This window comes from Culex pipiens, chromosome 3 (assembly GCF_016801865.2).
Source record: "Culex pipiens pallens isolate TS chromosome 3, TS_CPP_V2, whole genome shotgun sequence".
In the NCBI taxonomy this organism is placed as follows: domain Eukaryota; kingdom Metazoa; phylum Arthropoda; class Insecta; order Diptera; family Culicidae; genus Culex; species Culex pipiens.
In genome coordinates, this window is record NC_068939.1 from 7,864,129 (window position 1) to 7,877,378 (window position 13,250).

At 37.5% G+C, this 13,250-nt stretch overlaps 1 protein-coding gene and 1 long non-coding RNA gene across 2 annotated transcripts; both read right to left on the reverse strand.

The window, feature by feature from the left end:
• Positions 1-5,007: 5,007 nt before the first annotated feature.
• LOC120427311 (splicing factor 3A subunit 2) lies at positions 5,008-11,401 on the reverse strand. Its single transcript, XM_039592166.2, has 4 exons — positions 11,158-11,401; positions 10,800-10,998; positions 10,550-10,715; positions 5,008-5,775 (listed from the first exon to the last, which is right to left on the reverse strand). The coding sequence occupies exons 2-4, from the start codon at positions 10,903-10,905 to the stop codon at positions 5,568-5,570; spliced, it is 480 nt and encodes a 159-aa protein (XP_039448100.1). The 5' UTR covers positions 10,906-10,998; positions 11,158-11,401; the 3' UTR covers positions 5,008-5,567.
• Positions 11,402-12,136: 735 nt separating this feature from the next.
• On the reverse strand, positions 12,137-12,866 carry LOC120427324 (uncharacterized). Its single transcript, XR_005606855.2, has 2 exons — positions 12,534-12,866; positions 12,137-12,459 (listed from the first exon to the last, which is right to left on the reverse strand). It is a non-coding gene; the product is annotated as an uncharacterized LOC120427324 (long non-coding RNA).
• Between the last annotated feature and the right edge of the window lie 384 nt (positions 12,867-13,250).

The window sequence follows — 13,250 nt, forward strand, 5'->3', positions numbered from 1 at the left end:
TCTATGTTGAAATTGGAATAATTAAACTCAAGAGCTGAAAGTTTGTTTGAAACATCAATTTATTTCTACGAAATAAACTGCATACCACCCTTGTTAAAAAGCTCACCAAACTCAATCTCGAAAGCACTCTCATCAACCTCAACATCAATCGCAGCAGTCGTGGCATGGCCGAGCTTGACCGCCAACACAAACAACAATCACGTGCTCGCACACTACCACACTGTCTGTCTGGTGCGACGGCCACTGCGATCGCGATGGTCTCTCAAAGAGACTTCAACGTCAGTTTCCATGTACTTGTGCAAGCGACAAACCTGCACTGCGCTCGTGAGTGAATCCCGCGGTTGTTTACAAATAAAAGTTGGACTCTACTCTCTTTCCGTTCGCTGGAGAATTTTCTCTCATTGAAGATTTTCATTAACGGAAAGTGGCTGGCATTCTTATCGGCGGGAAAAAAAAGAAAGGGGGAAGCATTTTTCAGTCGCGGCAGATTTTCTCAGAGATACGCTAATGCTTTCATCATTTCCCTCTTTCTCTTGGGCATTTTTTTATATTATTTTAACATCTCTTTTCATGATGATCAATTTCCAAAGGGGCAAATTATCACGCTTTTGTTATCGCATCGAGGAAAGGTACATTTTTCTCTCCCCTCTTTAATTTGTTGCAAATCTTCATCGAATTAAAGCGCGAGAAAATGCAAAAAGAAAAAACCTTGAGCTGCAACAATTGCAACCGTTAAGATGGGCATCGCTTGTCTGAACACAGCGATGAGCGATACATTGATTATCCGTCATAAAGCTGAAGAACATTAAGATTGATCCACCTAAAAGGGCGATTTTGGAGGTACATACTTTCAAAGAGTCAAGTTCAAAAAGCTTTAATTAAATCTTAATGAATTCATCCCCCTGAATCCCACCAACCCGCTAGGAGACGTCTGTCAAAGCCGAAATGGCATCTCTGGTCGAAGAAGAAAAGAGCAGTTAGCGCTAGAAAAGGCTAAAAGGCTCCAGCCTAAGGCTAAAAAGGGAGGTCACACATTCCTCCGCGCCACCGACGACTTGAGCCGGCATCACCACGGAGTGGCCATAAACATTACTACTGTTACTTTATTAGATTCCATTATGAGTCGCGTCGTCGCCATCGTCGTCGAGAGTTTTGAATTGCAAATTGAGCGAAACGTGCTCGGTTGATTTGAGTTCCACACCCCCTTCTTAGTCCTCCTACCAGCGGACTTGAGACAAGTTGATTCAGGTATTAGAACTTGCACATTGCATTGGGTTGCAAGTTAGGGAAAGGTCCCCGGTATCGTGCCTGACTGGTGACGTCATCAGTGGAGTTGCTATTGATCAGCATCAGCATCAACGACTAAAGCTGAGATTTGCAATTGAGCAAGAGGAAAGCTTGGAATGCTGCTTGGGAGACAGGCCCTTGTAACTATGTTGCTACTTATTGTTCTTTGATTTGTCGTGCATGTAAGATCATATCACAAAAAGTTATGATATCATACAGATTTGAAATTTTAATATAATTTCACAAGTTAGCAAGCATGTTATTTTTATGATGAATAAGAATTTCATAACTCGTTTACTAATCATGCTAATTCAGCCTATGCTAAGCTTCAGGTATTAAAATAAAAAAATATTTGTTCAACTTTTCTGCAAATGGGTTTTACAGTTCAACATTTGATAATTTTTTTAAGTTGATTGTTGACTGCTCTAGCGAAACAAAATAAGTTTTTTAAAGTAAAATATGTATTTTTTTATTATTCCTGCGTCCTGCTAAAAATCTTACCTGGTGCCGAGTCTTGACTTCGACTTTGATTATGAATATTAGGCAAATAAATTGATAACTTTTGTAACGATGAAAGAAAATTGACTTAAAAAAGAATTTAAATTTTCAAGATGGATTCTTCGAAAAGTAGCCCAATTTGATTGTTGATAAATCAATTTCATGAAGTTTTGCCAAACATCAATTTTAAAATAATGTTAGATTTAACGAAAAAAAATTGGGAAAAACTGCGGTTTTCAACATCGTAAAGTGATAATTCAATTTTTTTTTTACTTTGACCCAGACATTGTTAAAGTGATTCTAAATGCTAAGTTAATTACATTTTTTTCTGTTGTGGGACTATCCATAAACTACATGGAAATTTTTTGTATATCTCAGGACCCCTCAGGGGGGGGTTTAGCTGTCCACGTGGTTCATGGATGGGCCCTTCACATGATTCTCATTTACTTTAACTAAGTGGATTTATATGGTAGTACTTGTTTTAACAAATACATTTTATTTTTCTGACGAATACCTTCAAGATTTCAAATAGTCGCTATCGTGCTAACTTGTCGTACGCCGATTTTGGACCAAATTGAGTTAAGAACGCCATTTTGTGCAGCTCACAATGCCTCACCTTTTGATCTTCGAAGATCCCCAAAATTCGATTTCAATCCTGAGATATAAAATAAAAACCGAAAATAAAAACTCCGTTAGAACGCGTTTGACACAAGTACGAGCTCGACTACCGTAGACACTTTCAATTATAACTCGGGATTCTGGAAACCAAATTTATCCAAACTTCAGGACAATGCACAGAATGATCAATCAAACAAACGTGTTTGTTATTGTTTACATTGCGTGCTCTCGTTTTTGTTTATTCAAGGTCAAACATTGAAACGCGTTTTTCTCGGAACGTCAAAAAGCGATGAACGACAAGTTAGCACGACGGAGTCGAATAGTTTATATTACGTTTTTCAATTGAAATTTATTTAAATTTACATAATAAGACTTTGCGGAAAAATATTTGATAAATATTATTATTTTTAAAGCATGTTTTGAAACATTTTCAAATTTCACGGGATTTTCACAACCACTTCCAATTTTCGCTATCCTCGAATTTGTCCAAATATACTTGCTCTAATCACTCTAATTCCAATTTTCGCTATCCTCGAATTTGTCAAAATTTACTCACTCTAATCCAGATTAAAAGAATGACAAAACTTATAAAAATATTACATGACAAGAAAAATGTATTAAAATTAATCCAACATTTCTTGAATTAGAACATTTCTCACAAAACTTTTTAAGAAACTGCAGATTTATAAAATGGTAAAACTTACAAAAATATTTAAAAAATTAAATAATTGTTCGAAACAATAAAAAAATCATAAACTTTTGTTTCAAGTCTGACTTTTAAAAAAATGCCCATTTCTTATTAAACTCACAAAAAAAATTATAAAAAATAGATCTGATTGAAAGAAAAAAAAAACATAAAAACGTGTTCGAGTTCAGAATATTTCTCTCTTTAACTGTTAAAGTTTCAAAAATGATCTTTTGATCTTTTTCGACCATTTTTGTCACATGTAATAAAACATGGTTGCTAGAATAAACAGAAAACACACAAAAAACGTGAAACATTAATATTTATTTATGTATTTTTTCACAGTGCAATCCAGACTCGATTATCCAAAGGCCACGGAAAACTTCACTTCGGATAATCGAATCACTAACTACGCTAAAGTGATTTTGAATTTTTAAATCCAAGATGGCGACGAAGAAATATTGAAGAAAATGCATTTTCAATACGCAATCAACTAATCAAATTTCACAAAAATGGAGTCGCAGTACTCAAATTTAATGTTTAAAACAAGAAAATAAAAAAATACGATTTTTTTAAATCGTGATCCGCTTATTCGAACTCCCAAACCAACATTCGGATAATTTTCCATGGAAATTTAAATGCAATGATCTGCAATCAAATTAATATGCGATACCTTGCAAAAATCTCTTGAATTTTGTTGAATTTTCAATGTACAAAACCAAACAGTTCTTTTTTTATATGGCAAAAAACATTTTTCATCAAGTTTTACTTGTTTTGAAAACTTATGATTCCATATCAACTTAGTATAATGCATTTTCAATGGTTTTTTGTTGTTGAAATGTTGAATTTGTGGTTTGTATTTTCATGCCGGGAACCGTGGTGTAGGGGTAAGCGTGGTTGCCTCTCACCCAGTAGGCTTGGGTTCGATCCCAGACGGTCCCGGTGGGATTTTTCGAGACGAGATTTGTCTGACCACGCCTTCCGTCGGATGAAGAAGTAAATGTTGGCCCCGGTCTAACCTAGAGGGTTAGGTCGTTAGCTCAATCCAGGTGTAGGTGTCGTCTCCCTGGGTCCTGCCTCGGTGGAGTCGCTGGTAGGCAGTTGGACTCACAATCCAAAGGTCGTCAGTTCGATTTCCGGGGTGGATGGAAGCTAAGGTGTAAAAAGAGGTTTGCAATGGAGCACTTCCATTCGAGCAGTTTTTGCTTTTTTCTACAATGTATTTGGATGGAGTAGTGCGTGGCCGAATGGTTACGCTGTCCGCTTTGTAAGCGGATGATTCTGGGTTCGATTCCCATCTGCTCCAACCTTCCATCGGATGAGGAAGTAAAATGTCGGTCCCGGCCTTGGTTGTTAGGCCGTTAAGTCATTCCAGGTGTAGGAGTCGTCTCCATGCCATAAGTACAAACAACACACCAAACCAAGCCTACTCCGGTGGAATCGCTGGCGGCGGTTGGACTCGCAATCCAAAGGTCGTCAGTTCAAACACTGGGGTAGAAGGTTCCTTGGAGTAGAAAGAGGTTTGGGTGCCCTCCCCATTCAAGCCTTCGGACTCCTAGGTTCGAGCAGAAACTTGAAATAGAGACCACAAAAGACCCGGGGGTCGTTAATGTGGATGGTTTGATTTTGATACAATGTATTTCTTATGGAGCGAACTGTCAAAAACTGCTCGACTGCGGGTGCTCCATTGCCTCAACAATCAAGCCTTCGGACACTTAATTTCGAGTAGTAATCTCGCAATCGAGAACGCCAAGGCTATGCTGTAGAGCGAATAATTTGATTTGTATTTTCAATTATTTTTTTTTGTTTTTTTGCCAGTAGAGTTGCACCAGCTTGTGGTTTATCCTTCTTTTAATGTATTTTCCACACACACTTCAAATTTTGTGATTTATCAAAGGCAATACAACAATAATACAATATTTAGTTTAGTTCACAAAACATTGTGATTCCATTTATTTCATACTGTTAAATCTCGTTTACACATTTATATCGCACAACAATCGTCACAAGGATTCATCGCACCTGAATTCTTATTCCTGTTGACAAAACGAAAAGTCTTCTTTTGATTTGATCTATGGATTCAATGTGCGTTGTAACTTAAACGAAACACTTATGGTTGAAATATGAATAAGCATCCTAACGTAGTAAATATTTACAGAAGCACTGCTCTGATTTCGATAATCACCATTCTATTAGTTAATGTACTGGGCTGTGATCACCACCTTTCGTTACACTAGGTTCGGTTTATAATCCATCTCAGTTCGCTCACAGCGAGGCGTGACGTAGTGGAAAACATTTTAACGTGTAAAAGTTCATTTTTGTTGATGTTGCAAAAAAACGGATGAGTCTCAACTTAACTTAGTTATAGTCCTTGGTTGGATTAATATGGCCTTAGTTGGTAAAGTAAGTGTTTGTTCGCGTCGGTTGCTGCTGCTTGGTCAGTTCTCCAGCACACACACACTTCGTCGTCCATCGGAGCTTACTGTCCGGTGTAGTTGGGGTTGAAGGGGGCCTGCCGGGCGTAACCCTCGGTGACGACCTGGTCGTAACTGGGTGGATTCATCGTCGCTTGGGTCGCCATCGGTGGGACCGCTCCGGGCATGGGCATCGGCATCGGCATCTGCGGGTGCTGCGGGTACGGCAGCTGAGACTGTTGGGGTGGATAGCCCGGTCCAGCCGGGTTGTAGCTGAAAATGGAAAGAAAAATAAGATAATTTTCACTGTGGTGTAAACCAGCTGTCCCTTATCAACCCTCAATCACACTACACAATAAAGCGATGATCAATTACGAACTCAAACAGCTAATTGGGTCCTAAAATGAAGCTTAGATTGCTGATATTATTGTTTACAGCGATAAAGCTTATTTTTCTGAGTACAATGACCCTTTGTACGACCACAAAGAGTTTAAAATGGATTTTTAAATCAATTTTGAAAAATTAACCTCGCGGTCCTTCTTGACAGAAAAGCTCCTACTTGACAGCTCGTTCCAAGGGGACCATAGTTGATCTATCGAAAAAATGTTGTCCTCGATGTTGTCTTATCATTTTTTTTTGCATTAAAATGAAAAAAAGTGATCAGAAATGGTTTTTAATCGTGTTTTTTACAGTTGTACATAAAAATTGGCATAGGGCTTTAGTACCCAATTTGCCGACCAATTTATCACCAGCTGGGCAAATCATTCGTCTGCCCTTTGATATACAAACTAAACTCAACAACAAAAGGCCAACCGAGTGAGGCATGCAGTCGTACACGCTAGTGTTGGCTGCTGCTGTTTGCTAAATCTTATCGCTTTCGCTGCAAAGCGGAAAGACAAAAGTGTCGCTAATCAAAACGCTTTTAACTGGTGATATTTTTAAACTGTATGTATTTTAGATAGGGAAGATTACCATTCTGTTGAATGACATTTGCTTTTTTTTTAAAGCTTGTAGTTCCTTCTTCAATATTAACCAGATAAATAAGAAGACAATAAATAAAACAAACAAAAAATTAAAACTGCATAATAAAAACATTTCAAAATGCATTATCCTGCGTTCATATTCAGTTTCCTATATTCCCGGGTGGATAAAACAGTTTTTTGATGAGCATAATTTGAATGTCATTTATTCAACATTATCGAACTCAAGCGTGACCAGTCCGAAGAAAGAATCGTAGAAAAAACATTCTTTTTTTCAAGTCCTTTTTGTCAACATTGAGGTTCCTGATACCTTTCATTCAGGTCAGCCATTTGGCGGCCATGTTTGTTTAAGAAAACCATTCAAATCTTGATTCAGAATGTATCAATCAAAAATTGTTATCTTTGTGTTGTTTCTAGGATTTCACATTTCATTTCAATTTTATTTCAATATACTATTTCTGAACCCTGAATTCATTTTTTTTTTTCGTGAACTTATTTTTTCCCAAAAGTCCTCACCAATACCTACAACTTTGCTCAAGACACCAAATTGATCAGAAAATTGACTCAAATGTTACAAATGTTTGGATATTTACGTACCATTTTTGTATGGACAGCTGCCAAAATTGTGTGGAGACTTGTATGGGTGAACCAATGACACAAAATAGCATCTTTGGTCATAGTGAAGGCCCCAAAAATGGCAGAGTCTTAAAACTTTTTTGGTGTTCTTTTTATGATAAAAAAACACATTTTTTCGAAATCCTGAAAATGTTTAATCTTACAAAAATTACGCAAATTACGTACATAATTTTGATGATATTCATTGCAAAACAAATGTACTCTAACACATTCTCACAAATGCACAATTTCCATTCAATATAATAAATAAATGCTGTGAAAATATTTCTATCTTAAATTCATTAAATAGAGCTAGTTCATACTGCAAAATAAAGCCATATATTTCCATGAAAAATCAAAATCAAGTAATTGAAGTACACTTTTGTCTCCTAGAAATTTATTACAATGGAAAGGAAAATCAAAAAGGTATTTTTTGTATATAAATAAAAAATATAAAACTCAACTGTTATAATCCCGAGCAGACGGAAACAACTTCGGAATAACATTTTTTGATATTTGAAAACACTAGGCCAATAACATTTTGTGTTATTTAAAACAAGACAACAAATCTTGCTAAGATTTTTTTGTTATTGGATTGTTATTGTTATAACAGACAAATAACATTTTTAGTTATTCTTCTAACAAATATTTGTTATTATTTTTCGTTATTTCAACAACTAATTCGATCATCCCAATAACAGTTGGAGGTATTATTCCATATGGCTAGTATGGAGATCGGAAGGAAAGGGGTCAAGAAACAGCTTTACGAACAGCAGAACAAAGGAGAAGGAGCGTTTTCATGGGGCTTTTCTTCACCCTCTCTGGCTTGCTTTCGCTGCCGCTGCTGCCCATTTGAAATTTTTCTTGGCCGATTCCTTCCGAAATGCATACACCAAGAAACTTTATTCCAAAGTTGTTTTGGCTTTCAACCAAAATCAGACCAATAACAAATTTTGTTATGATAACATAAATTGTTATTAAACCCTTATGCAGTAATGGTTTTTTTTTTAAGAAGATTCCATAACACTTTTTGTTATTTTAACAATATTTGTTATTGAAACGGCATGAATTTTGTTATCACCGTCTCCCCGGAATAACTTAACTTTTTCTAACGATTATAGATTGATATATCTGTCTGATTATTGATATACTTTAGACCTTTTTAAATTTTCAGCCCTCAAGTTACACTTGGGCATAGCCTAAAATTTAAACAATTGGGTCCTACAATTAAGCATACATTTGGGATATTATTGTATGCAATGATAAAGCTTATTTTTGCCTTTCTTACTAAAGAAAAGTATAGGTTTTACTTTATGGCTGGACATCATTTTCATCTTCGTAAATATGACGATTCAGCATGAATTTTAATCGGAAAAATCGCTAAAAAACACACTACATCGATTTTCGACGCATCGTCTTCAAGTTGAGCTTCGAATACTGGCGCATATATTTTGTGGCTCGAAATATACCCGTTTGTAGTACCTTGTACCTTGATGTTTCCTACAACATATAAGATATCGTAGCTTTTCGGTTTCTTTTGCCCTTTCCGTTTTTGCATAACTGTCCAATGTTTATGCAAAAAACTTTTGTGACATAGGACATTCATCCGGCTACAATCAATTTGTTTCCCGTTTTCTCCTTAAATCGCCTGAAGTAGGCTTCATTTTTTCGTGATTTCGTAAGTTTATTTAACAGAGTTCATTGGATTCCATTAGAGCTTTCTAAACTTTTCATCGTTTGGCTTGGAAATGGCTTTCTACCTAAGGTACTTGCGATTGAGTGTGTAGTGGTGCGGTTCTACTTTCGTAGAAGCTGAATGGCAAGCTTCCCTGCACCGTGCGGCACTTGTACCTCGGTTTGGCTTTGCGCTTGCTTTGTTTGATTTATGGGCTCATACTGAAACTAGAAAACCAAAACCGCGGTGTGCGTTATCACTAGCGCATGGGGAGCTTGCTATGCTCGCCATTGTCATAAATTCTTGTTTGATTAAGAATTTGTAAGATTACAAATATTCTTTTGGTGAAAATTGCGTTTTAAATTTCATTTTGAAAACACATCATTTATAATGCCTTGCTTTCATGATAAGGTTTTTTGTATTATTTCGCTTCCTTTTGTGCTGACATTATAAATAAACAAAGTCGATGTTATGAATTGAAAGAAGTTCTACCATTGTTATATTCTTAAGTAAGAAAGGCTCTATTTCACCCCAGGTGGGATTGAATCGGGATATGGTTTTTAGTCGTGTTTTATACCGTCGTACTTTTAAAATTAAATAGGGCTTTGGGACCACATTGGAAGAAGCACATTGTTTGGTCTTGTATTTGCAAATTGTTTCTAGCTAAATAGCTATTTTAAATTTTTTTGGCTGCATGGTGGTTCAATAAATATATTTTGAATTAATTAAAAACTGTTTTTATTCAAAAATATTAGCTTAAAAACGTTTTCCAAACGATAGTAAAAAGAAAAGCCAAAGTTTTAAATTATTTCAATCGTTATTTTAAAAATTGCTAAATTTTTAATAAGCTAAAAAATGACTACAAAATATTTTAAATTTGTATGAAAATTTTATATTTGCGTTACGTTATAAAAGAACGCTTCCTAGTTGTCATTGTTCCTGCAAAACATGTTAGCTGTCAGCGGGCGGTAGGCCTTTGAAAACAAGCTACAAGTTGCAAATAAAAACTTTCGCTAGAAAAAGAAAGTAGATATGATTCAAACAAACCAACTTCTGTGGCCCTAAGAGGTGTGAATGTGAAAGTAAACTTTCGACTAGAATGCTTTCTAGTTTAAATTGAATTATTTAAATGGAAAATATTATGTTGTTCACTTGATTCACCTTTTCATAAATTAGTCAGTCTAATAGTCACAATAGTCAGATTTATTGGGAGATTTAAATAACTCAAACAAAATAATAATGAAAACATTATAAAAAATAATGTTGATGGACAAAAAAATTCAAATGAGCAACTGTTTTTATAAGAGCTGCAAAATGTTTGAATATTCATGCACACAGAAAAAAATCATGGTAATATTACATCTGGGAAGGGGTAATCTTTTAGGCCAGAAAAAAATGTGTAATTTTTCCTCTGAAAATGTGTAATTTTACCACTTTTCTGTTATAATGTCGCTTTTTAAGTCTAAATTGAGGTAAAATTACATCATAAAAGAGATAATATTCAACCTTCCAAATTTACACAATTTTTTACTGAGCAGATCTACACAGTAAAAAAAATGTAAATTTGGAAGGTGTATTTTTGGAAGGTTGAATATAACCTTTTAAATGTTGTAATTTTACCTCAATTTAAACTGAAAATGTGGCATTACTACTTACACATTTCCAGATGTAAAATTACACATTTTTTCTGACATAAAAGATGTACTCCTTCCCAGATGTAATATTACCAAGATTTTTTTTTCTGTGTACACTATTGCAACTTTCGCACAAAACTCACCCTGGCATCGGCTGCGGCATCGCCTGTGGCATCGGATACATTCCCGTTCCCGTTCCGTGCTGCTGCATGACCACTCCTTGCTGGCTGGCCGTCAGCGGCGGTGCCACCGATTGCGACACCGGATACGGTCCTACGTGGTGCTGGGTGGACGTGATAACGACCGGAGCTGGACGGGAAAAGGGCAAAAATGCATTAATTAAACAAATCAGATAAGCTGGGGAGGGGGACAGAATTGCATTTCGATACTCACTGGCAATGACGGCACCTGCGTCGCGACGCCGCTTGCAGCACATGCCGCACAGCGTGAAGAACACAAACAGTATGAAGCAGATCACAATCGGTATGAAGATGTCCATTGTGAAGGGGGGTGACTGTGGCTGACCAGACCAGACCACTTGTTCAATGGACGACGCTCAAACACTTCAAGTGGTGGTCGTGCTACGCACCAGCTGTAAGAAGAAGAAGCAAGAGAGGAAGCAAAAATCAAAGTTCGAGACGCAAACATTAATTTAAGCTAAGCAACAAGGTCGTCGTCACGACTGGCTTAAGCGCTATGGTTTCAAGTGCAGCTGTCCTGAGCTGTAGCACAATAATTTTTCAGAACTTACCTGCAAGTATCTAATTGGTCCAAAAATACCTCCACGATAAGATCTCCCGCACACTCTTTGCTGCGATGACTCAAGTCCTAATTCTTGAGCAAACTCGATGCAATCGACGCTATCAAAAGGCCGTACGATTGCTTGCGCTCTCCGCACTAGATTAGTCACATTGGGTTTTTTTTTCGTCTCGCTGTTCTACCAGCACCGAGAGTCGAACCCGAACCCGCGCCGTATCTGTTCAGGGAGTAGACGACCTGTCAAACTCCATACAGTGAGAGCCTACCTCTCACCTTTTGGTACTTTGACATGTTTTGGTACTTTGACAATTTGAAATGTCACCGTTGGTACCAATGAATTACCCTTTTATCGCACAACTTGTCTTTCATTCGGGTAAAATGTCAATTTTAAATCGTACCTTTTTATGGAAATAGAAAGTGATTAATTTATGAATCATTTTGTTCAATGAAACAAACATTAGTTACTTTTTTTAACATGCTTATGGCATTATTATTTACTCGGCTGCCGGTCTGCAGGCCTTGCTATGTTTTTTAAGCACACTGCAGGACCAAGTACACCGACCTCCCGCTCCAGTGCACCGCCGGAAGCCGCGCTGACTGAGCACGACCGAGAGTCGGCTGTTCCGGGTCCCGGATCGATGCTAACAGATCGAGGAGGAACAGGTTGAGTTGATGCAGCTGTTCAACAACGTTTACATCCAGATAAAAGCGGTACGCCGGTTCCGGTTGACGAGATCTAGTTAGAGATCGAGGCGTTTACCCTGGTGTCCTTTCCGGTATGGTCCTTTGAACGATCGTGCAAACTGAGGACGAGCGGGAGGAGGTCCAGCGGATAAATTACTGAAACTACAAGGTGGCGGAAGTGAGCAAGAAACGACTGGCAGAAGAATGCGATCAGAAAAACGTTCATTCTGGAACGGTTGTTAGCGATGGAGGCAAGGGTCACGGAAAGGAATTGATCGTGGCCCGCATCCAAGCGGAGAAAGAACAGTGCAACATTTATTTTGATATACAATTTTTGTTCTTCTTCCGGGCCTAGCTGGTGCTGGTCGGTTTGGCCTGGCTGAACTAGTTAGCCATATTCTGGGCACTGAAAGATTCGGCAGCACGTCGATTCCATAGGTGTTTGGGCTACTTTAGTTGCCGGCATCTGAAGAAGCGATAGTGGCCATCTCCAACCGTGGCGGAACATGGTGGGCCATGGAAGTTTGAACAGTAGACGACGGGGCAGCAAACGGGAAATTCTAGCTTGGAAGCGACGTCCCGGTGGAGCTTGCCTTTTTGCCTACTACATCTGTGGGAGGAAACCAAAGTTTTATTGATAATATCATCATTAAATTATTTTCCTACTAAACTTGTTACACTCACTCGAAACTGAAGCACGAATGAAAATAATCGAACTACCTACTTTTAAGAATTTTTCGCTCTTGTCGCTGTTTTTTTTCTGCTAGCATGTTTTGTGTGATGTTTACAAACAATCTCCGCCATATTGCAAATGATGTGCGGTAGGCTGAAATCACCATCTGTCATCCCCCTGTATCTGTTGCCGAGATTGATGTTTTCGGCCTGTTTTGATTGTTTTTGCCACTTAAAGCTGGCGCACCACGGCTTACATGACGGTTCTCCAGCGCAGAGTGGATGAATTTCTAGAAGGGCATTTTATTGTTGGCAACTGGTTCTTCCAATCGGGAAAGTATTAAGGTTGCATGCAATATTGCACGCAACTTTAGACTAGTTCAAATTTTAACTTATAAATTATAAAGCAACAAGTACCTATTAAATTAAATACAGTCCAGAGTCTATACCCGAAGCCTCTGTTATGCGAAGTTTTACACGGAGAAAAAAGAGTTCCCAAAATCATGAAAAAGCGTTCATGAAAATGGGAACCACGAACAAAGTGTTCAAATTTCATGGTACGTTTTTCAAAATCGTACCATGGGATTTGAACACTTTGTTCGAGGTTCCCATTTTCATGAACGCTTGTTCAGGATTTCGGGAACTCTTTTTTCTCCGTGTACCCGAAGGTTTGTATAAGACTTTGGATAATCGAATAAAGATAAAAAAAAATTTCGTATTATTCATTTT

Bases quoted from the DNA above. Each gene is read 5' to 3' on its own strand.
- LOC120427311 (XM_039592166.2), bottom strand. From the start codon at position 10,905: ATGGACATCTTCATACCGATTGTGATCTGCTTCATACTGTTTGTGTTC. The intron at 10,716-10,799 runs GTGAGTATCGAA...TTTCCCGTCCAG, and splicing joins CGCAGGTGCCGTCATTGCCA to CTCCGGTCGTTATCACGTCC. The intron at 5,776-10,549 runs GTGAGTTTTGTG...TTCCATTTTCAG, and splicing joins ATGCCGCAGCCGATGCCAGG to CTACAACCCGGCTGGACCGG.